This window comes from Patiria miniata, unplaced genomic scaffold (assembly GCF_015706575.1).
Source record: "Patiria miniata isolate m_02_andy unplaced genomic scaffold, ASM1570657v1 HiC_scaffold_9, whole genome shotgun sequence".
Classification (NCBI taxonomy): Eukaryota; Metazoa; Echinodermata; class Asteroidea; order Valvatida; family Asterinidae; genus Patiria; species Patiria miniata.
This window is the reverse complement of record NW_024037076.1, coordinates 11428510-11451971: the sequence shown is the minus strand read 5'-3', so window position 1 is coordinate 11451971 and position 23462 is coordinate 11428510. Positions and strand designations below refer to the sequence as shown.

The 23462-nt window shown below is 40.7% G+C and overlaps 1 protein-coding gene across 1 annotated transcript; it reads right to left on the bottom strand.

Annotated features, from left to right (window-relative positions):
* Positions 1-214: 214 nt before the first annotated feature.
* LOC119719946 (dorsal-ventral patterning protein tolloid-like) lies at positions 215-22835 on the bottom strand. The gene is made up of 10 exons (XM_038189430.1): positions 22776-22835; positions 16602-16854; positions 15190-15322; positions 13917-13977; positions 12645-12836; positions 6121-6250; positions 3593-3715; positions 2261-2358; positions 1624-1745; positions 215-960 (listed from the first exon to the last, which is right to left on the bottom strand). The coding sequence occupies exons 1-10, from the start codon at positions 22833-22835 to the stop codon at positions 837-839; spliced, it is 1296 nt and encodes a 431-aa protein (XP_038045358.1). The 3' UTR covers positions 215-836.
* Between the last annotated feature and the right edge of the window lie 627 nt (positions 22836-23462).

Below are 23462 nucleotides of genomic sequence, written 5' to 3'. Positions count from 1 at the left end.
AATGAACCTTCGCATTTTTGCATCAAATGTTCGTATTAATGAACCTCATTATATTTTCGGATGAACGAACCCCCTCTTATGGAATTTTGTTTATTCGGACTATCGAACTTTCGGACTAAAGAACCTTCAGACAATCGAACCTTCGGACTCTGATCAGGCAGACCCCATCACTAAAATAACCTCAACCCATTTCCTAACCGGGGCCCACCCGATGTTTCCCAGTCCCCAATGTTCCCCAGTCCTTAGGTTAGGGTAAGGGCAGGGACCGAGGAACAATAGGGTTAGGGACTGGGAAACATAGGGACTGTGGAACATAGGGATGGGACTGGTGAACATAGGGACCGGGGAACAGTTAGGGTTAGGGACCGGGGAACATTATAAACTGGGGAACATAGGGACAGGGGATATAGGGACTGTGGAACATAGGGACGGGACTGGCGAACATAAGGACTGGGGAACAGTTATGATTAGGGACTGGAGAACATATATGGACTGGGGAACATAGGGACAGGGGATCATAATGGTACATAGCTATGCACCTTCCTGACCAGCCTGCAAACAACTTTATTGGTTTCAATTAAAGTTCAGCGATTATCATTTACTTACTATGAATCACTGGTTAAGCGTGAATTATTTATGTTATTGTTAATGTTATGAGGTTATTATGAATGCTGGTTAAGCGTGCTATTAGGTTATTATGAATGCTGGTTAAGCGTGCTTAACTACTTTCTACACTAAACTAAAATCCTAAGTCTACGTCTAGCGCATCTGTATTTCCACACATCAACGCTTTGTATTTGTACTAAACTGCCTGTCAAGTTGTGTCTGTCGTGGATTTATTCACAACGATACTCGACATCGAATCCCATGTAGTTGAACCTGGAGTCGGTCTTGAACTTCATCAGGGCCAGGTTTGTTTTGGACTGTATGTTGACACCTTTTAGTGCCACATCACAGTACCTGTCGGTCAAAGAGAAATGGGCAAAAAGAACCAAATAATGATCAAAATACTGGACTTACTAGATAAAACAAGATTGGTTCCGTCCGACACCATCGGACTTCGGCAGATACCCGCACCTGATGCCGAACTGTATGAAGTAATATAAACCTTAACAAAAAGAAGATTTCAAAAACATAATTTCCACCCCGAATTTGAATTGAACCCTCCACTATAAAGAGAGATTTTGAGTATGATAATCAGTCATTTGAAAAGCAGGTTGGTGGTTGGAGGGGGGGGGGGGGGGGTTGTCATTCTAAAAGCCGGGGGGAGGGGGCTGAAATTTGAAAAGCAGGGGGGGGGGAGGGCTGGACACCACATTATACTAGGGGGCGCTCTTGAGGATATAGATGTATATGTATATTCGCGCTTCATCAAAATGGCGCATTTCAAAAGCTTTTGTACTTTCTTTCTCCACTTTTCAGTGCTATGGAATACATTTTGGTTGTTATGATGTTCGACAAATACCTCGAAATCCGCAGTATTTATTTATTTATTATTATTATTATTATTATTATTTTTTTTTGGGGGGATGATTCAATGCCCACCCCCGGTCAAAAATTGTGATTGGATATATACTTCTTTAGTCTTTAATGCATTCTGAATTGTACCAAAATGGGACTCACTTGTCAGGGTACATTTCATCGATGATGCCACCAGTTTTCGTTTCAAGGAAGTCGAAGAAGCATCCGTATCCTTCAACGTCGAAGTCCTTGAAGTCCAGATGGACGGTCATACCGACAGGACACTGTACAAGATGAATGGGGAAAAGAGGACGTCTGTATCATTGGAAGGAACTATATAAAACATGGACAATAATACTCCTGCAACTTACTTAATAACATACTGTACTGTTCTCTCACAGTGGCCCATATCAGTTGGCCTTTAGCGCTTCTCCAAAAACCCTAAGTAAAAGTTGATGAATTTACAAGTAAATAGTAATCTCGAATCTCCACTCTTTGTTTGTTAAACTTTTTTTCTGAGAAATGTCGGCAAACTACTGTCTGCTGATGTAACCTTTGAGCATCCTCTGACTTTTTAATTCGAAAAGTGTGTGAAAAGGTACCATTATTTTTTTTTCCAAGCGATTTTTTAAATACCAATTAACAATAGCACAAGCGAGGGTAAATTCCATTTTCTTTCTAATGACCTCATAACTTGCCCCCGCCCTTCTATTTCGATTGATGTGTGACATACATGTTTGAAAAATGAGTGCTGATTTAGCGATTATGCTGCATTTTGGATGCTGAGTTTGGAGCCTACCTCGATGGCGTAGACACACTCGGTGTCGATGGGGTATCTAGCAGGGTAGCCCGGGCTCTGGATTACCCCTGACGTGGCATTCAACTTCACACTGCAAGCTGAACCATTTCATTGAGAGGGCAAATTGGAAGTTTGTTTCATAAAGGTTAAAGCCAACTGTTTGTCGAAAATTGAAAATTTGTGAGAGTTTCAAGGACTCAGGCCTACGTTTATTCTAACAAACTTCCTTGTTTACCATTAATTCACTGTTACACGAGCAACTGAAAACAGTTACAGAGAGTGGGCAATTTGGACTCCACCTTGTATGTTAAATTCCTGTTTTCTTTTGAAAACAAAAATGATGCGATCTGTGTGTGAAGGTCTCCTTTCTGAGATTCAGGCAAGACTCCTGGTGTTTGAGGAGTAAGTTCATATCAACAGCCGTTCTTTAAACATCTCCACGTGACCGTATTAAACAGCCCATGTCGAAAGTCAATGTTGCAGATGGACTTGGTGCGAAGCAGTTTATACTGATTAATATCTACCGACAAACTTTAAGCCCCTGTCATACAGTGCCGTTCTGGCATCTCGATGGTGTCACGACCACAGAACTTGGCAAAACATGGATGAGGACTTGACGGCAACTGTTCTGAACAGGGAGCTCGTGTTGGGGACTTGTGGGGGCTGCATAGGTCGGCAGAACGGCAAAGTGCCCCGTCCGTTTCTGAGCATGTTCAAAACAAACGGGCGACTCTCCCATCCTAATCATAACGGGATGCTGCAACTCGAACGGCCTGGACATGGGGCCGACAGAAAGATGGTCGGGAGCATCGTTGTGAGAACAGCATGCACGGAGCTGCATCGGGACTGTCTTTCACTCACGAGTCTCCTACGTCTATGCCGTTCTAATACACAGTGCCTACCCAGACCTCCGCCCGTTGCTAGCATGGGATAAGCATGTGATAGACGTGACGCCAACGGCTTGAACGGACGAGGACGGGGTGGGGACGGGAGTGTGAGCCACTTTTGTCTTGCATACACCTGTCTGAGAACGGCTTGTGGACTGGACCAGGACGGGACGAGGACGAACAGCACACGGATTATGGTCTGGGATCTAAGGCTGGAGCCACAAATGATTTTTTTTAAATTTCCCGCGTCCTATAGCCACGTTTAAGTATCTGTTTGGGCCGTGACCATTGTACCACGTACGGGGCTTGAGAACGGCACTGTGTGACAGGGGCTTTAGGGTAGCTCGTTACTTCGAGCAGTTCCATGCGATTATGGGACTCCTAATAGGAAACCGTCTGTTCTTCTCAAACAAGCAATCTGTGGTATAATCGTCGGTGCACCTACCCGTCTCGGCGTTGAAGATCTCACAGTAAGGTCCCTTGTATTCCTCCGGACAAATGCAGGTGCATTCCTTGGACGGCACGCCGCCATGTTGACACTTATCCTTCAGGTCCTCGGGGCAGCCCTCTTTAAAGTAAGACAAGATGGCGACAAAGAGAAATGTATCATTGTTTTACGCCTGAACTCGATACAGTAAGCAGGGGGTGGGGATGGTGGTTGCAGATTCGCAAGGCCAGGGATATTTGACCCTAGGAGAGCTTCACCTTTTTTTCTATCTCTATATTTTCACATATCCGAACGGGAAAGGATATGAGTGGCATAGGCCATGGCCCCTGTTAGACTCCCCTCGCATTCACCTTGAGGCACTTTGGCATTGATGCCATTTTGCCTTTAAAGGGACACAACACGTCCTGGAGAGCGCACGATATTGCATGTACGTAAGGCCCCCCCCCCCAAAAAAAGGTCCGGTTTCTGGTCTGTGAGCGCGTCGCCGTAGCCATGTGCGTCGGCAAAATTAAATATTAATTTTTTTCAATATAAGATGATAAGATCTCAAAACCGCCAAACTCACAGGTTTGACTGGAATCCTGCTGCTGCACAATTTTAACGTGTTTTTAGATAGCGTTACGATCGATTATAAGCTTTATGTGGCCTTTCTGGGCTACCATATATATTGCACTAAAGTCAGTAGGGCACCAGTTGCAGACGGTGTTGTAATTGTGTAATTGCGCGTCTGGAAGGAAGCGATGGTCGTGTATCTGGAACCTGGAAAAGATGTTTAATTAGTGCAATATATCAGGGAGCAGCCTAATGACCTGCCTGATAGCTCATGCGCGATTTCGATGTCGCGGTATAAGTCTGACGTTATATACTACCGTTTTCTGTGATTTTTGTCTTGACTATCCAAATTTCAAGAAGAATGTTCGTGTCGATCGAGATCGTAAGTAGATGCGGTGCAGAATTCTCAATCCTTATGGCCTTACTAAGGTCACCTCAAGCTCCACCCTGAAGGATATTTTTGAGAGTTTTAAGGGGATCGAAGCATCATCTGCAACATCAGCCGACATTAAAAAAAAGAGGGGAAAAAACCCGCGTCGCCGCACCACTTTTGGGGCAAGCCCCATACCAGAAACCGGATATTTTGGGTACTAGTCGTAATTGCAGCCGCACATGGTCCACCGGCAATGGACTGAAGCTAGGGCAACGTCCAAGAAGGAGACTTGTACGCACGGCTGGAAATACGTATGTGTATGCAGCTAAATGCCTGTGCGTCAGTAACCAACCGTTTTCCTGTTTTTTTTCCCCCTCAGGAATAGTGAGACCTTATGTTACCTTTCAGCCCAACTTTGAAACAGATAAGTAAACAATCTTATACATAAAACTTTCGGCGTCACCACCTCGCATCCCTAGTCTATTGATAACCGGACCGGTTTTTAAACACTGTTACGAACAAAAAAACGACAATACAAAATGGGACCACTTTCAAGAAATTTGCCCTTCCCCGGGACCAAACACCTGGATACGCCACTCCCGAAACTATAGCATAGGCCTACATGGATAGAACCGTTTATAACACCTCACCCACAGATTCTGTGTCTTGATTGGCCGAGAGCGAGTCACATGTTACTTTCTAATTTTGCTATCTTTCTGTGCACGGCCAAAAGTACTATGCGCATAGCAACAAAAGTACTATGTGCATAGCAACCAAGTACTATTTCCACGGCGCGGTATTTGTGTGCAAATGCATGCTGGTGTGCGCGTTGACGTTGTGCGTAGCGCGTATTATTCCAAAGAGAGCGCGCCGCAGACTTGGGTTCAAACATTTCGTGAAGGGGTAGTTTTTAAGAGAGAAGTACATTTTCCACCAATTTTGTATTGAAATTGAAGTTTATTTCAACTGTGTTCAGATTTAAATAATTAAAAATATTAAAATCAAGCAGAATCTGTGGGTGAAGTGTTATAAAACAAATATTGAATGCTTTATCTCGTGGTGAAGTAAAACTAGCATCCCTCGGTGATCCATGGACCATTCTATTTTCCCTCGGCTTCGCCTCGGGAAAATAGAATGGTCCATGGATCACCTCGGGAGGCTAGTTTTACTACACCACTCGAAGCATTCAATATTTGTATACTATAGTTGAGACGATGCCAACTTATAGTTCGTTTCAACTACAGTTGTGACCGTCATATGAACTGCAGTTTGGGCATTGCTAAACTAAGTTGGGGTGAATAACTAAGATAATATTTACCAGAAATTTAGAAAATAAAATGCTACTGTATAGAAAATGTATGGGATTTTTAAGATATAAAAAACCGAGCGCTTCCTGAACATGTATTTTTAAATGGTTAATTTATACCTCATAGCCTACAAAATTGTTTAGGGGTGGTGTTATTGTCTGCCTACGGTCCAACATTCGTGCGAGGGTATGTCTCATCTTTGGAATTTGTTCCCGTGTACTGTGGTTTCAAAGATAAGTTTTGTTTGAGTTTCAATTATATTTTCACTGAGGAACAGGGGAATTTGACCTCACCGTAGCAGTCGTACATCAGGTTAAACGTGTAGATGTCCAGTCGGGAAAGTCCCTTCTGTAATCCCATTGTCTCACTCTTCTTAGCAACATGAGGAACTATGGTTTCCGAGACGCCATCTTTGCTGTAAGCCTACAGGAATATGCAGATAAACACATTGAAGTACATGTATATTGAAAGGTGTCCTTTGAAACATTTCGTTTATAAACTGCACTGAGCCGTAATAGGGGTATATATAATGTCGCTCAAAAATTAGCCGCAGGGAATTCCGTTCCTAATTTACTGGTTGAATTTCGATATTTACAACATTTTTTTTCTATCAAATATGCCTATAATTTGGTTGAATATTGGTTTATTCGTTACGCAAGCTTTGCCTGCGCACTACTAACAACGTGCGACCGATGTAACGATGGCCAAAAGTCATACGTAACATGATCGTGCATTTCAGGTTCAATAGTCCGAAGGTTCAATAGTCCGAAGGGCCCATTAGTCCGAAAACAGAAGAAGGTTAGATTGTCGGAAGGTTCGATAGTCGAAATAGACGATAGGGTTAGGTAGTCCGAATCGACTTTAATGTTCGGTGGTCCAAATGGACAATAAGGTTTGATGGTCCGAATCGGACATAGGACCTTATTGTCGATTCGGACTATCGGACCTAAATGTCGATTCGGACTATCGGACCTAATTGTCGATTCGGACTATCGGACCTTATTTTCAGTTGGGAATAATGAACCTTCAGACCAACTAACCTTATTCTAAATTCGGACCTTACCGAACCTTCGGACTGATGAACCTTAACGGACTAAAGAATCTTCGGACTATAGTATCAAAATGTTCGGATTAACGAACCTTATGGTTTGGGACTAACGAACCCCCTCTAATGGAAATTGTGTGCATTCGGACTATCGAACCTTCGGACTAAAGAACCTTCAGACTATCGGGTGGCCCCTCCGGGTCGTTTGTGACTTAGTCATACGCGCGCACGTAACACTGATTACAAGCGCCCATTGGCTAAACGTTCTAGTTGTGTTAACTTCCGGTTCCATTCTTGCTATGCTACTGTGTGTGAAGTACGCATGGCTAAGTTGAGATGCCATCACACTACGAACCGGATTATGACATGACTTGCGACTGGACTTGTGAAAAGAATTGCGGTGGACTCCACTGCAACCATGCGGTTAACTCTACAATCCTGGCCAAATCTCGCTTGGCCCCCAACCCCCCGGCCTCCTGTCAATAGGGACCATTAGAAAACCGTGCAGGTACGGGATGCGTGTGCGTATTATGACGTCATGCGACGTTTGCGTATCGCGTACGTGCGTCGTTGCTGAGAGGATTAGATTTTTGTGACGAACGGACATACGGGAGGGCGTCCTCCTCTGTTAATGACGAACAGCTGTGGTGCGTTTCATAAAACTTCCCGAATAATCTTATCCTGCCAAAATCAATCTTATCTCCAAAGCAAAGCCTGAAATTTACAATTAAACTTATGTCCCTTGCAAAAAGAAATTTTAGTCCGAATCAAACTTAACTTTACACTTGATCCGAATCAATTGTAGCAATAAAACGATCAATCTTAAATGTAATTTTTGGTGGGGAAAATGTTTTAAAAATTAACATTCTGCCAGAGTGAGTAAAATCGCTGCGACTTATCATGTGTTTTTCTGCTGCTTTTGATGCAGAATCCTTGTGCTTTGCAAAGGGACAGAGTCTTTAGGGACAGGAAGAACTATTTTGATGCATAGGATGACAATGAAGGTGAAAATGATGCTACTGAAGCACTTCACGGGGGCGCTGCCAGGGGCCAAAATAATTCATCACATTTCAGTGAACGTTTGACCTCGTATGGATGAGACCTCTGCAATTTTATTCTTTAAACATGAAAATAATCTACACATCTAAAAATACAATGACATGTATATTTCACGAAGACAACACTTCAATACTCATTGAACTTAAACTGATGCAAAAAAGGTATTTTTTTTTAAATAAACATTTCATAGACTTACAGGTACTTGATTTTTGGTAAAATGTTGCCGAATTTGAGTTTTGCAGACAATGTGGGCCTTATTCACGAGTTGGCAATTTTTGTCGAGTTCCCTGAATGTATTTCAATTGTTAACAGTTGAATGGGATGGCGCCAGACTAATTATGCAGACACAAAATATGACTTTAAATATAGGGGAATGTTTAATTACAAATTCTAAATTATTAATTGAAGCAGACTGGAATTTATTACACATTAAGTTGCTTTCATTCTCTTCGCAAGTTCCAAAAATTAAAATTTTACCTAACTTTCAATGCAATATGGCCGACTCGTGAATAAGGCCCATAATGCCCAATGTAAACACAACTTCCACACCCATCTTCTTAAATGAAAAGTCCCTTTTGAAAATGAACAAACTTTTAATGAAGAAATTAACATTAAATGTACAAATGTGCAGGGACAATTATTGTTTGAAACATGCTTGCCACTTGAAATATTACTCCAATTCCATTCAATGTCTTTGATTTTGTTCGTGAATTTAAGTTATTCATTTAAATAAATAAAGACCAAGTTAATTTGCATAGATGGAAGACACTCCAAGATGTCTTTCTGAACAGCCAAATGTGGTTTCATTAGTGCAACTTGGACTTCTCAATTTGCAACAGCTCCTCCTCCACTTCGAGTTCTTATTTTGTAGCCTCGACAAAATAACTTTCTTGTACATTACAGTAATGGACAAGGTGTCCAATAAGTCAATAGGCCTACATGCAACTTCCTTGTCACCAACCAACTGCAAAAGAGACCCATCTCCGTCTCTTGTCCTCAGACTCCATACTTTGTCTGCAGTGCCAAGGCATCTATGACTAGTTCAAATGTTTCCTATGCTGGTATGGATCCTCCTATCCTGGTAAGAGACAAGTTCAGAATAGGAAATGAGATGGATTTCTGGAGAAAGGCATGGGTCTCTATTGAGTAACAGTTGACCAAACGTACAATTTATTTGTAGAGATCAACACAATTACAACAAAAAGAAAGGTGATTTTTTTTCACTAAGTGATTTCAAACCTTGTAAGGGCCACGAACCTAAAAGAAATGTAAACATATGGCGCTGACATTTAATCACCACATTTCATCAAAGCCTAATTAAGAAAATCCTGTCTATTGTCAGGCAGAAGAAAACCAGTTTGAGGTCTTGGATTACCTGTAGCCTGAGTCTGTACCGTCAAATCATTCCATTCCTTTCTAACAGCCATTCAGTCTCTTGTCGGTGGTCCTCCGGCTACTCTGATCAACTTGGCTGCTTACAACGATTTTGCTCCTAGTTTCAACCTGATTAATAACCATAACACTTCAGCTATTTTTGGCATGTGTTGCAGTAAAAGAGCAATAAAAATATCAAATATAATCTGCTCAAGATCTCGTACTGTAAATACCAGAAACATTTTTTGCCATGCAATATTGCAATTTAACATTTTGAGTCGTGAGGGAACATTCATAGAGTTGTATATTTGTGGCCTATTGTTGTTTCTGGCACTCTACACTGTCTTTTTGAACCGACTCATTCAACCTGGCATCATGTTCATTACATTGTTTAACATAATTATGCCACATGTAGTCCCATATGCTGGCAGAGACAGCCTCCCAACCCAACACATTTCTGGTCCTACTTTTTTAAATACATTTTTCAAGGAACACAAAGCATTCTGTATGTGCAGTAATATTCTGACATGGAATCAGGATATAAGATTTTTACAGTCTGGCACAGAATTGTTTGGCAGTTCACAACAGAATTAGAGGTATTCTAAAAGCTAAGACTTTTGACTCTAAGTCAGTTTAAAACTGACTTAGAGTCAAAAGTGTTAGCTTTACCTGTAGCCATTTTCTTTGCTTGCACCTGACGTATGTCAGTCCATTATCTGGCCTGTGAACCACCAGCCACTCTTTCAGCACCAGCATTTCTTCTTCCTTGCCTCAACCTTTCAAGTAATGAAAAAAAAAATAAGGGTGAATGCCATAAGGACCACAGCATTCAATATATGATTTACCTTAAAGGTAGAGTCCATCATTTGCAGCCATCCGAAAAGTAAGTGGCGTAATTATTGTTGAAAAACTAACTTGGTTGAAAGATAGTAAGGAGACTAAACTCCCTGTGAAATTATTCTTTCTGGGAAGCTGTCATTTTGAAGTAATCAACGAAAGAAGGCATTTCCAACGGTGATTCTTAAGAAGCACCGTAGGAAAATTTAAATTAGTAGTTCGTTTTGTTATTCAGCGCAGCGCGCACAAGTATTCGAACGACGCACACGCGCGCGCGGTTGTTATAATTCGTCGGATCAGTGCGGGACGTCGCGTATAGTTGCAATTCAAAACATGATTCAGCAACTTTTGATTTGAAATTGAGATCTTAGAATGCTGTTTTTCTCGGAATGTACAGCTGAAGCTTAGCTGAAACTTCATCAGGTTAGTTGCTCAGTATCCTTCATTAGATTTTGAACTCTTTTGTTGCTTCAAACGAACAAAATGCACAAATTACAAATGATGGACTCTACCTTTAAAACAATACTTACTAGCCACAGAGTTTTGTATAGAGACACAACATCATAAAGGAGCCAATTAAGATTCTTGCTAAAATGCACATTGTTAAACCATGGAGGTATTCCTATCTCCGTGGTTAAACAAACATTAAAACAAGCCTCCTTGTCCACTTAATTATTAACTAATTGATTAATTAATTAAAATGGATATTTATTCACTGATTTAGTTTTTATTTAATTCTTTTGGCCATCCATACACCCTCTGGATTGACGACACACTAAACAAACACAACTATTCAATTGTACATAGAGAAGTAATTAGAAATATTCGTTACCCAAATAAACTTATTTTACCTTCATGGAGAATGAGGTTGTAGGTTGTGTCCCAGATTCGAATCCCAACTGGGCCATTATGTGGATCAGGGTATTCAGTCCCTGCTTGATTCCACGGGTTTTCCCTAGAATGTCATTCCGGGGTTTTCCTCCCACCACTAAAATTGGAATTTCCTTCCATATCCTCTACCATGCCAACAGACCCAACTGGAAATCAAAGTTGAGTTAGCCTACTGCCACATACATGACATAGGTTATCCCAGCCACTTGTCAAATAATACATACTGCTACATGATGTAGGTGTGTATAAGTTGCAAATCGCGGAAGTGACCGTCAGGTTGCAACATTTTTTTTACAAATAATTTGACTTCAGCATGTCCAGACAGTTTGTATAAACAGGGGCCCTACACTACACGTTCGCCTTTTTTTTTTTTTTTTTTTTTTTTAAATAGGGGGCCTATATTTTACTTTAGTGACAGAAGCCCTTTGCCTTTGTAACATGAGCTTACACAGGCACTTCAGATATATGTGGTTTTTTTTCACACACAGAGTTCACCATAATTTATAGTTCACGACGAAGCAGGCTATGCTGGGTGGTTATATCATCATCATGGAGCTATCAAACACGGCGATCATGAAGTGTAGGGCCCCTGTTTTGTTTTGATCAAATAAGGGTCAAAAATATTTTTTATTGCTCAAAAATCACCTTTACAATCAAAAGCAGACTTTTCTCAATTCTAATGACACCCATTTTGCAATTTTGAAAAGATTCTTGGGGAAGAAATCACGATTTTCCTGCGCGGTTTGTGCCTTGCGATTCAGCGCGCCATGCGTGCTCACGGTACATTGTGCGGTGATCGCCATCTTTATTTTCGGTTCGCGTGTTGTCGCCGCGCTGTCATCAGGTCATCGTCATTTTACCCCCAAATTTCCCTCAAAAAATCAAAACCCTGCCCTTTATCTATGACATACCTGTTTATTGAGAATGTTGCCAACTAGTTTGGTAGGTCTAATAATTTTAAAGTGGATTTTGTTCCCTTATAGGAACCGGGCCCTATACTTCACGATCGCCTATATTTTGTCACGATAAGGATGCAATATAAACCATACCTCCATGGTTAAACAAAATAAACTTTCGCTGATTTTTTTTAGCTGAAAAGTAAAGGCTCAATAATATAATAAAATCCCCATCACATCTTTGTAATTCTTCTTTTAATAAAACTGGTAACATTATCTGCACACTATAACTGAAAGTTGTAAAATTTGGGAGTTCATAAGATAAGTATTTTGCCGTGATTTATCGAGGAAAATCCATACGTGAACTTACCATTTTGACGTGCGATATATGCAGAAACGCCGTGCGAGTGCGTTGAAATTTGCCGCACAAACTGATGACGTCATACACAGTTTTTCCGAGCTGCACAAGCATCCCGTATCTGCATCGTTTTCTAATGGTCCCTATTGTTGTCTCTCATTGCGCGGTGTGTGCTCCATCAGCTGGAGAGAACAACATTGACCGGGGGAGCGGGGGAGTGGGTGACCGTAAAGGCTAAAGTTATATCCAAGTGTCCCAACCATTTTGGCCGGGATTGTAGCTCTAGCTCTTGCTCGAACTTGCTCACGATAGATTGAAAAAAGTCCTCAGAAATAAAAACGGTTTGCGTGTACTTACAGTAGACGCGTAATGCATGATCGAGTGCAGATCATACGGGGCAAGCAGCGGCCGGTCTGCCACCCTGAAGTCGTGGGCGTATCCTGGCAAGATGTTCTCCTCGTTGATGGTGACATGGTCGCCGCGATCCGAGCGGCTCTGTTCATGGAGGGCACCGATGGCGTGGCCTAATTCGTGAAGGATAGTCCCGTACTGTTCTGACATAAACAACAATTTGTCCTCAATACTGTGACTAGAAAGTACACCATTTTCTAGACTCAAAGAGGCTTCAAGTAAAATTTTTTCTCGATTACTTTGTGCGAGTTAAGGGTCGGAGAGTCACAATAGCTGCCGCCACCCACCGTGTTTGGGGTTCACGGCTTAATACGTCCCCTGTGCAAACAAGGAATCGTTCACTCTAGCTTCTCTGGTGAGTATTAATCTTCAAATTACTGATGACTCGAGATCTACTGTTTGTTTTTAGAAATCATGCATGGCATGTTGACGTGCATCCGTACATGTACGTTAACTACATGTACATGTATGGCATATATATTTCTGTTTTTTTGTGTGGGAATTTGGAGTGGCCAAATAACCGAATATTCGAATACTCGATCGACTGGCAGGTCAAATATTCGAATAGTCAAATATTCGAATTGACTCAGCCCTATATACATACAGGCTAGAACTATGTCTGTTCGATGAACAGAACACATGGATTTTCCGCACCATGATTGTTTTGTATGCCATGAGTATTTTGTATGATGGGTCTCATGTAGGAACAAAGTTCCATGATGTGTGGTGTTTTGGTATCTTGTAGTTCCCAAGATAAACGACTTTAAAATTAAGAAAGATTTAAGACAGATTATATCATGTCATAACATCATCTTCTTTTACATATAACACGTCCATACGTACACACATACTAAGTTTCAATCCAACCGGACTTGTAGTTCTCTAGATATCAGACATTAAAATGACGTCTAATGATGACGTCACATAACCCACGATGACGTCATCATGAGCCACATCATTCTTTAAAGGAAATACAAGAATGTATACAACATTTGCTTTTGCTGTAGTTTTCAGAAATGAAAATTAAATAAAGATTCCTAATTTTCCTGTTTGTACCAATCATTTGCCAAGCAACTCAGTTTATCTATCTTTTGAAATAAACCCATAAAAGAAAATCCCCCAAACTGACTTGTTTTCCCAAATTATTCAAACACTGTTAGTATTGTCATATGGCAGTTGTTTCAACGTCCATTTGTCTTCAACTAATTTGCAACTCACGCTATTGCAGAGGTCCGGCAATTTGAGATTTCCGCCTGGTCCACCAATAGTCGAGGAGCACCTTGACACGAATTGGAAGAACCGTCACATTATAAAAGTGTCAATGTTGTATTAAAACAACCCAGAGGGGATAACGAGCGGCAATGTGTAGAAATGTCTGTACCCCTCGCTTCAGAGTAAGTAATTTTGGAGTATTTATTGCGTAATTTCTCAATTACTCCAAAAATTCTGGGTCAAAAATTTCATATTTCACAAGTTCCGTATGCAAACATAAAAGGTGAATAACACGTGCAAAGCGCCTGTCACGCTGTCACGATGTAGCCTCCTGATCACGATAAGACAGTGTTGAGACGCAAGACATCGTGAAAATCTGAACGATATCTGAACTATATCGGAGCGACTTCTTGAGCGCCGTTTCGGTATCCTACAGGTCGTGCATGGTCGGCAGTGGAGCCACGATTAGTTTCAACAGTTAAAACATATCGTGATGGTTGGCAAAAAATCCAAAACGGATCAGAGACTATTCTCTGTCTATACTCAAACGGTTGTGTCGTAACGAAGTCGTAACAAAGTCTTAACGAAATCGCAGTAGTCTGCATAATACGAGATCAGTAGTGGTCGTGCATGGTCGGCCAAATGTTTTTAACCGACTTTGAGACGACCATTACGACGTGTAGTTCCGAAGATGACGTCCCTCTGTCATTTCGGTATCGGTTCTTAGTCTTTTGTGTCGGTACTCTGTCGATACTCTGTCGGTTATGTCGTAACGAGATTGGGACTCAGTTGTGAAAGAAATTCAAATGAACGGATCCAAGTCGTAGCAAAGTCGTAGCGAAGTCGTACTATTCGGTTCCACGTCGTGTCGGAGTCGTAGTGTTCGGGACGACATCGCAGAAATTTTAATTTTGGCGCCACAGTGCCTACGTGTTTCGTACAATTTTTAAGATTTTTTTCCTTCTAATTTCGTGGTCTTGGCGCGGGTCTTTGTCTTTGGTCTTGGATGTGTGACAGGGGCTTAAAGTGGTAGTTGTTTCCAATCCTTTGAGATATACATGGACAATGTACTACACCATAAACAGCCCCAAGACCATTGTTGTTTGGGTGTATGGCTAATACCCACCATACAGCAAAGTGCAGTAAAGCTCCTGTAACATGCAACAAGTGTGAGTCGAATGTAATCGTGTGTCGCACATCAACTTCCTTATTTTTTTCGGTGTCAGCCGATTTTTTTTTATCCTATCGTTCAAAACTTGCTTAATTTTGCCAGTCTTACCCATTGCCGTCTCCCCATACTTTGATCGGTCTGATGTCTCCAGTGTAACCATCTTTGGCCTCAACGAACTTGATGCACGTCCTTTCCGTGAACTCATCGACGGCTGCCATGAACAATGCTTTTATTTCATCAGCTTCGAGAAAAAAAGAAAAGAATTCGTCAACGACACGTTAATTAAACTCGAAATTCTGAACACTTGACCATGGTCTCCTGACCCCCCATCTGACCTAGGGCAACTTAACAATGGCCATTTCGGAACTACCCCCCGACGGGCAATCGATTGGTACCATCAAACCTTTTGTGCTCAAATTGTTAATTAAACTCAACCTAGCTCCCGGTTTATATGTCTAACAGGAGCGACCCAAATAGATTTTGGTTTGAGAAAGCGAACTTTATGCGTTCATTTTCCATTTCAACTAGACACTGGACTCGTTCCGAATGAAGATCAGTCGATCTTTCAGATCAGTCGAACCTCTCATGTACTTAATTCAAATCGTAGGCGCAATTTCATTCGGAACGCCAGCCTGAAGAGTTCGCCAAATAGACAGTGGTTTCAGAAAATTTCGTGTAGGCCTATATGTCGTTCTGAACGATTGCATCAGTCGATCTTTCGACGAATTGCGCGTGTAGTCGTTCGGCGAAAATAATGTTAGTGATATCATTATCAAAGGGACTAAATTTGAGCACTATCCGGGGTAAGTGTGTAATCTCCGGGGTAAGTGTGCAGATCGAGTCCGAGTCACGAGTCTCCTCTTCCCGAGTCATGCAGGTCGAGTCGGAGTCCGAATCACGAGCAACTTTTGATATATATTGAAATAAACTGGAGGTAGCCTACTGCTGAAGCTTCACAGTGTAAAATGTTTCCATTTTTCACCACAGTGTAAAATGTTTCCATTTTTCACAGCTTTTCTTTAATAACCGGAACTACTGTATAACTTGTAAAATAAGACAAGGGACCTGCAGTGTCTGGAAAGACTATCAAGGTTGCATTTACGCAATATCAAGTGTAGACGCTGGGGGTACATGTTTCGATACATTAATTTCCCAAATCAATATCATTATTGGGAAACAAACCAGCTGCGAGTGTGTATGTACAGTAGATGCGTTTATTCTGCACGTATCGCTTGCTCAGGAGAGGAACGTCTTCAAAATAATTTCTTATGATATTGGTGAAAGAAAATGAGTGGTTTGTGGTAATTTTGGTCGAGCTCCGAGTCACGCAGGTCGAGTCCTAATCCGAGTCCGAGTCCACAGGGTCGAGTCCGAGTCCACAGGGTAGAGTCCAAGTCCGAGTCATTGTCATCATGACTCGAGTCCGAGTCCGAGTCACGGAAAATGGGACTCGAGTCAGACTCGAGTCCGAGTTTTGACCCACCAACCTCCTCAACCCCAGTAAAAATGAAGCTACTCACACAGCGATGAATCGAACTGGTACACCAAGGTCTTGTCGGGCCACTGTCGGAAGGCATTGCTGGAATAACGGCGCACTCGGGCACTGTTCTCGGCCGTCACCTCCTGCATCATGGAGTAGACCTCCTTCTGTTCCTCACTCATCTCCATGTCGCCCTCCAGGCAATGCGGAGACGGAGTCATCTCCAACATGGCCGCCATCTTGTCCTTGCCCATGAAAAAGTCTACCGCTTCTCCATTGAATTCGTCTCGTACCTGGTGAAATATTGTTATGTGACAATAAGGCACGGTATTCATTGTAGATCTCGTTGGCCGTGATGACTCACTTTTTTTGACTCACCCTGTATTATGTCGAGAACATAAAATAAAAGTGAAGCATTTGCGTTTTCTATACAGCTATTCGTCCCTCAGATGAAAACTCGTGGCTCTATACATGTATGCAAGCCGCTGGATTGATCGCGTGATTCGGGATGTCTACAGGGTGAGTCAAAAAAACCCCGAAACTCACCCTGTATTTCTGTGTTGTTGGGTGATCGGGCACAACCCGAGAACCGTTTGAAAATGGTTAAAATGGAGTGATTGGGCCGATCTCGATCACCCTTTGTTTCTGTGCGATATATGCTTTGTCCAATCCGATCACAGTTTTGAAATTAATGTTTGACTTTTGGGGAAATGTGGCTGATTCCCCATCATTATTTTTGTTTTGTGCTGACTCTTCTTTCTGTGTTTTTTCCTCTATAGCCAATACTTTTCCACAGCTTTTTTTTTTTTTTTATAAACGGATCATTGCATAAAGCTGAAACTTTTACATTTATTTAATCTTAATTGCAAGATGTAGTGTGACGTCATTATGACGTCATCTCATATCAAATTATCAGTGGTTTTAGTTTTAAAAAAAGGGAAGAACTTATTATTATAATAACTCATTGACAAAACGAAGAGCTTTTTTTTACATTTTAACCTAAGAAGCGATTTATGGTTTAGAATTGACAAAATACTTTCAGCTTTATAAATTGGAACTGATTCTGTTTTGGGAGGTGGTAAATATTGCCTTTTGCAAACTTTTTTTTTGTCGAGAACAAAACCTCTCAATCCTTAATCCCGGGGTAAACGAAAGTGCAGCGATAAATGGATTTAATATTTATTATTCGGAAAGTATTATTAAAAGAGATTTATGCAAAATGTTCAATGTGAGAAGCTTAATTCCACCCTTAAGGAGACATTTTTTCGTCCTAAGTTATACCTTAGGGAAACACCGGACATTAGGGAGACATGTCAATGTCTCCCTAATGTCACAGCTCCTACTTAAAGGCAACATTTTGTCGTAGCAAATAGGCTAGATCGATTGCTCATGGTCCAAAACATAAATATACCAGAATTTGTGGGGCTAGGGTAAGGGAAATTGGGGTTAGGGATAATTATAGGTGGAAACAGTTTGTGCACGACCCTATGGGAATGCCCCCCTCGGGTAACAATTCCCCGTAATAACAAAAACAATCATGATGTCACCACTCGAAAAAGCACGATATACTAAAAAACATTCATTGGAGAGTGACAAACTACATGAAATATGACGAAGTCTCCAAATGATGACGTCTCCAGACCAGGAGTAACTTTTTGAAGGTGGTCGTACCTCATGTTTTCGTATCATATCTTAAGCAAGTAATATTTGTGTCGCGTAGCCAGGAACCCGGTTAACAGCTATGAGCATAATTTTAGGGGCCATTCAAAATATCCAATGTTTTTAAATTTGGATCTTTTTTTCGAAATTGTGGGTGGGGTGGGTCAAGGCAAATAATTGAAAATCCAAATTCACTTTTCATGCAAAAAAAGCAAGTTAAAACAAAAATCTAGATATTTTGACTTAATTTCGTCCCCAATACAGATGTACAGAATGACCTGCTGTTACACGCCAGCAATCGTGGACCAAGGTCATAAGGGTAAGGACACAAACAATACGTCCACGATTGACCGATAGTCCTCGATTGAAATTTGTGTGCAAAACCAAGGGGGTCCACGATTGCCAGTGTTTACAAATGTGTGTGCATGCAAGTGCATTGGAATTTTAATACTGCACAACAAATCATATTTTTTTAAATCGAAAATAGGGGTGGGTGGGTGGGTCAAAACAATTTGGAAAAAAAAATCCAAATTTAAAAACATTGAAAATTGTGAATGGCCCCTTAGTACGTTCATGCAAATACAAAAAGGACATATATCATTTATTTTTAGAAGATAGGCATATGTTGCATAACTTGCATTTGCAGGGAAAATGCAGCATATGCTTTTCATCGCAATTTTTTTAATGGCTTATTTGGGGTTTTTGCATGGGCATAATAAAGCTGTGCTCTGAGCTACTTGGGCTATCAGCTTTGGTCGAAAAATTGGGCAACCGGTATCAAATGATCGAAATGAGCAATGCTCATAACGATTTTTGGCAAGGTATGCACATCTAGAGTTGGAAAATGTGTGACAGCATTGCAGTGTGAGCGGTGGCAGTTGTTTGGCTGTTATCACGTTTAATTTTTGTTCTCAAAATGCTTGTGACCGTATTAATCATATGTGGAAACAAGCATGCTTGGGCCGCCATTTTTTTTTTTAACACCCACAAAGCTGCCACCGCTGCAATGCTATCACATACTTTCCAACTACAGGGGTTCGTACATTGCCAAAAATCACAATGAGCATTATTCCCCTCTTTTGATACCGACCAACCCCCCCCAGGCTGATGACCTAATTGAAAGATTTCACTACACGGTTCGAAATATTTATTATTTCGTGCAGTGTAGCCACGAACCATTCTTTCGTCAGCAGAGCAGAATTGTATTATGCCCAGGCAAAAGCAAAACAGCCATACAACGTTATTTTTAGATGCTGAGCATAATGTTTTGCAAACTCCAAGGACGTGCAGGCTCCGTCAAACTCCATATTGAAGTCTGCTGATACTGTTTCTATTTTGAGAAGCTATAACTTTTATGTGCGGCAACAGAAATGCCCTTCAAAATATATTATGTCTGGCAGAATTATTGTTGAAACATAAACTATTTTAGGTATAGTTGTATTCAATGGCAAGAGCCAACGAACAAAAGGGACCTCAATATTAACACAAACGGAACTCTTCTGAGCGGTTTAAGGCATGAAGACGAAATCTTGTGGAAACAACTGTCAACAAATGTGAACATTTTGAGACGTCATCATGAGGTCATTGTAGATCAAATCACAAGCAATTTTCGGCTTTTAAAATCCCTTCATCTGTGTCTGTGAGCCTGGGACAAATTGTTTTAAATGTTGCTTTAAAATACTTCTTTTAAAACGGTCCACGTGATGATGATAAAGTCTGGTATGAACTTGAGCCTCCGCCCGAAGATGTGATACATTTTACGACGTCATCACGACGTCACCAGGTATCCAATCATAAGCAATATAAAGCCAAAATTTGGTAAGTATACCGTATTGAAGATGAGACAAGGATAATGTGTTATAAATTGAAACAGAATACGGAATGGAACAAAATATCTAAGTTTTCTAAGAATGGCAAGGTTGCGAGATATAAGTGTAAGGACTTTCTGACAATGATTTCTCCACATTAACTTATCATTAATAATGACACCCAAAAATCGACAGGAATGGTAAAAACCATCGTAATGTGTTTTTTCTTAAAATTCAAAGATAATTTACCACATACAAACCACTCAAATATATTAGTTAGCTCTCTATTCATTATGCCAATAGCATCTTTAAATGTTTACTACTTGTACAATATGTTTGTATCATCTGCAAATAAGATGAACATCAAAAGTTGAGTAAAATTACAAATATCGTTAATATAAATAAGAAATAAGATGGGCCCGAGGATTGAGCCCTGAGGTACACCACAGGTGATTGGTTTGTAACCGGACTTTTTATTTTGCCAGAAAACAAATAATTGTGTGTTTTATTTCTCAAGTAATTTTTAAACCAATCGAGTGCAGTACCTATGACGCCATATGTTTGTAGTTTACTAATTAGAATATCATGATCCATGGTATCAAATGCCTTAGAAAGATCATGAAAAATGTTAATTGTATGTTCACGTCTGTCCAGACTACTGACTAGATGTTTCTTTACCAACTAACTCAATCAAGGCAAGTTCAGTCGAATATTTGGACCTGAAGCCGTATTGAGATTGTGACAGTATGACTTTTTTAAAGACTGTTTGCCACTAACTTTTCTAACAAATCTGAGAAGCACGACAAGACAGATGAGGGGCAATAATTAATGACATGGGAACAATCACCATTTTTGTAAACTGGAGCATTTTTAACAAAATCTCGATCCTCTTTGTTGAAGTCTGTAGCCAATGAGGCATTATGCAATCCTTGTTCGGTGTTTTTAACAATTTCATTGAACTGAGGGATTCCTGAAATACATGGCCTGATTGTGTACCGTTAAGTGTGAGATCAAATGTTTGTGTACTTAGACGGCGTTGCTCGATGTGAAATCTTTGATGACAATGATGTCTCTGAAATAATTAATGACATCTGTGTCCATTGACATAATTTTTGGTTCTTTGTAATCTTTGTATGTCTTTCATTCTTATATTGATGTGTTTACGTTTTTACTTACATCTGTTTTGTATTTTGTGCCATTGATTTGTGCGAATAAAGATATTATTATATTATCATATTATATGGTGAAAATGGCATCGAAGATAAAACTTTAGATTAAGTCATTTACACCGAAATTGTCAATTACCGTTTCACTGTCAATATGTCTCCCTAATCGACACCTAACTTTCATTAGAAAGCGCACATGTAAACAAAGCGTGACGTCATTAGGTATCAGGTCAATTCCACCGACAACTGTGCAACTGCAAGATGTTCATGCAAAGCCACTAGTTTGCACTGAACTATGCAGATGTGAGGCTGAAGAGATGTGTGCAATACAGCTAGCCACCCTGATGCTGACACTTTTGCAAACTTATAAAATGACTAATAAAATTCCAGGAAAGCACGTAGCCAGTTTAAATTACATAAAAAATATAACATTTACTCTTGTGTAATTCACCCAAATCTGGATTTAACTTGAGAAATTGTGGACAGATACCTGTAGGTCTCAAGCTGTTATTTTTTTTCTTCTGAATAAGGTCCTGGATATCAAATGCCTCATCAAACTTGTGTCCAATTACAAGTGTTTTACATTTCATTCGCTTAATCATCTCAGCTTGATTACTTAGGTTTTTGACTTGTTGAACTTTCTCATTTTCAGACTTTTTCCAATATGTGCAAATAGTATCTCTAATATAAACTGTAAGTGGCGGCCATTTTGAAGTTTAAAATGACTGTTACAGTTTGAGTGTTCTGTCAAGGTCAGCATTGTATTCAGGATAAAACAAAACAGATCAAAACATAAATGTCTCAAAAGTCGATTATTTCGTCAATTTATATGTGTACTATGAAGAGGGTGCCATTTGGAAATTCAAAATGGCAACCCTAGGGCGTTGGAAAAAATGAGACCAAGCAATTTTCTGGGCTTGTTGAGGTATCTATAGGCGATGCTGAGTGTTTCGAAGAATGTATATCTGAATTGCATATGGGCTCCCGCAAGCTCACTTTTGCAATATGCCCCTTTTTATAAAAAAAGTGTGACATACCCCACAGCCACCCCCCCCGGCATATAGGGAACATTTTTTTATTATGATTTGACAGGTAAACATTCTGTCCGCCCAGTTTACTGTACTGAATGGAAACAAAAACCGAAAACACCAAAAAAAAAAAAAAAAAAAAAAATCGGTTACAGCTCGATTGTCTGTTAATGGCATTTGCCTCCCGCTCTTATAAAATTAGGTCCCACCCGGACCCCCGAAGAAGCAAAATTGGGTGAGCAGTCCAAATGCTAAAAAGAAAAGTGAATCATATTTTTTTGTAACACGAAGCCCCCACTTTTTAAAGTCATGGCCCCGCCCATAAAAGGGTCGGAAAAAATGGCATCAAGTGGTTTTGAAATCTGTAAGTGATCCTGAGAGTTTCAAAGAATGTACCCGAATATGCGTATGGGCTACCACAAGCCCACTGACTATTTTATGGATGGACACTATTTACCAGTTTCCGGCCGTTCTGTCCTGAATGGCAATTAAGCTATTGCAAACATTTAGATTCTGTTGTTAGACATGATCGAGTAGGCCTATCTGAACTTACCCCCTGGTCAGTCCCGGCCAGTGCAGAACCGACGAGCAAAAGAAGCATCAACACTTTCATCTTGCAGATAGATAGACTAGCTGTGTGTGAAAGTGGAAAGTTTCCTCCAACAATGATGAGACTACGCATCCATCCTGCCCTTTTTATTGGTTCTCGGGTTCGGAAAGCATTGCATGCTAACCTTTATAGGCCTATTCCATTATTTGCTGTTAACTAAATACAATTTGGGCGATCGGGAAAAAAAGATCGTATAAAGGGAAAGGTCGGACAGTCCGCTGAAAAAAAGTGGACCAGGAAGTACTTGCTCAATGTTTCCATGCCAGCTTCAGGTGCAACAGGCCTCGATGAAGTATTTCGTAGGCAGGCAGGCACCAGTGTTCCATAGGCCCTATGTTGAAATAGTACGGTGACGGAGTTCAAAATCTGTATCTGTCTGTATCTGTATTGGACGAAACATCCCCCAACCGGTCAGACACACACGAAAAATGAATAATATTAATTAAATATAATAATCGGATACAAATATCTGAGGTGCCCGGAGGCCCCCCCCGCAGAAAAAAAATCGTGGATCCGCCCCTGAACACACCCGACAGCTTAAAAAAGCCTACATAATAGTGTTCATTGTTGCGTAACTCTCAGTACATTTAGCACAAGATGTTTAATTTCCCGTCGTCAAATACCAACGGT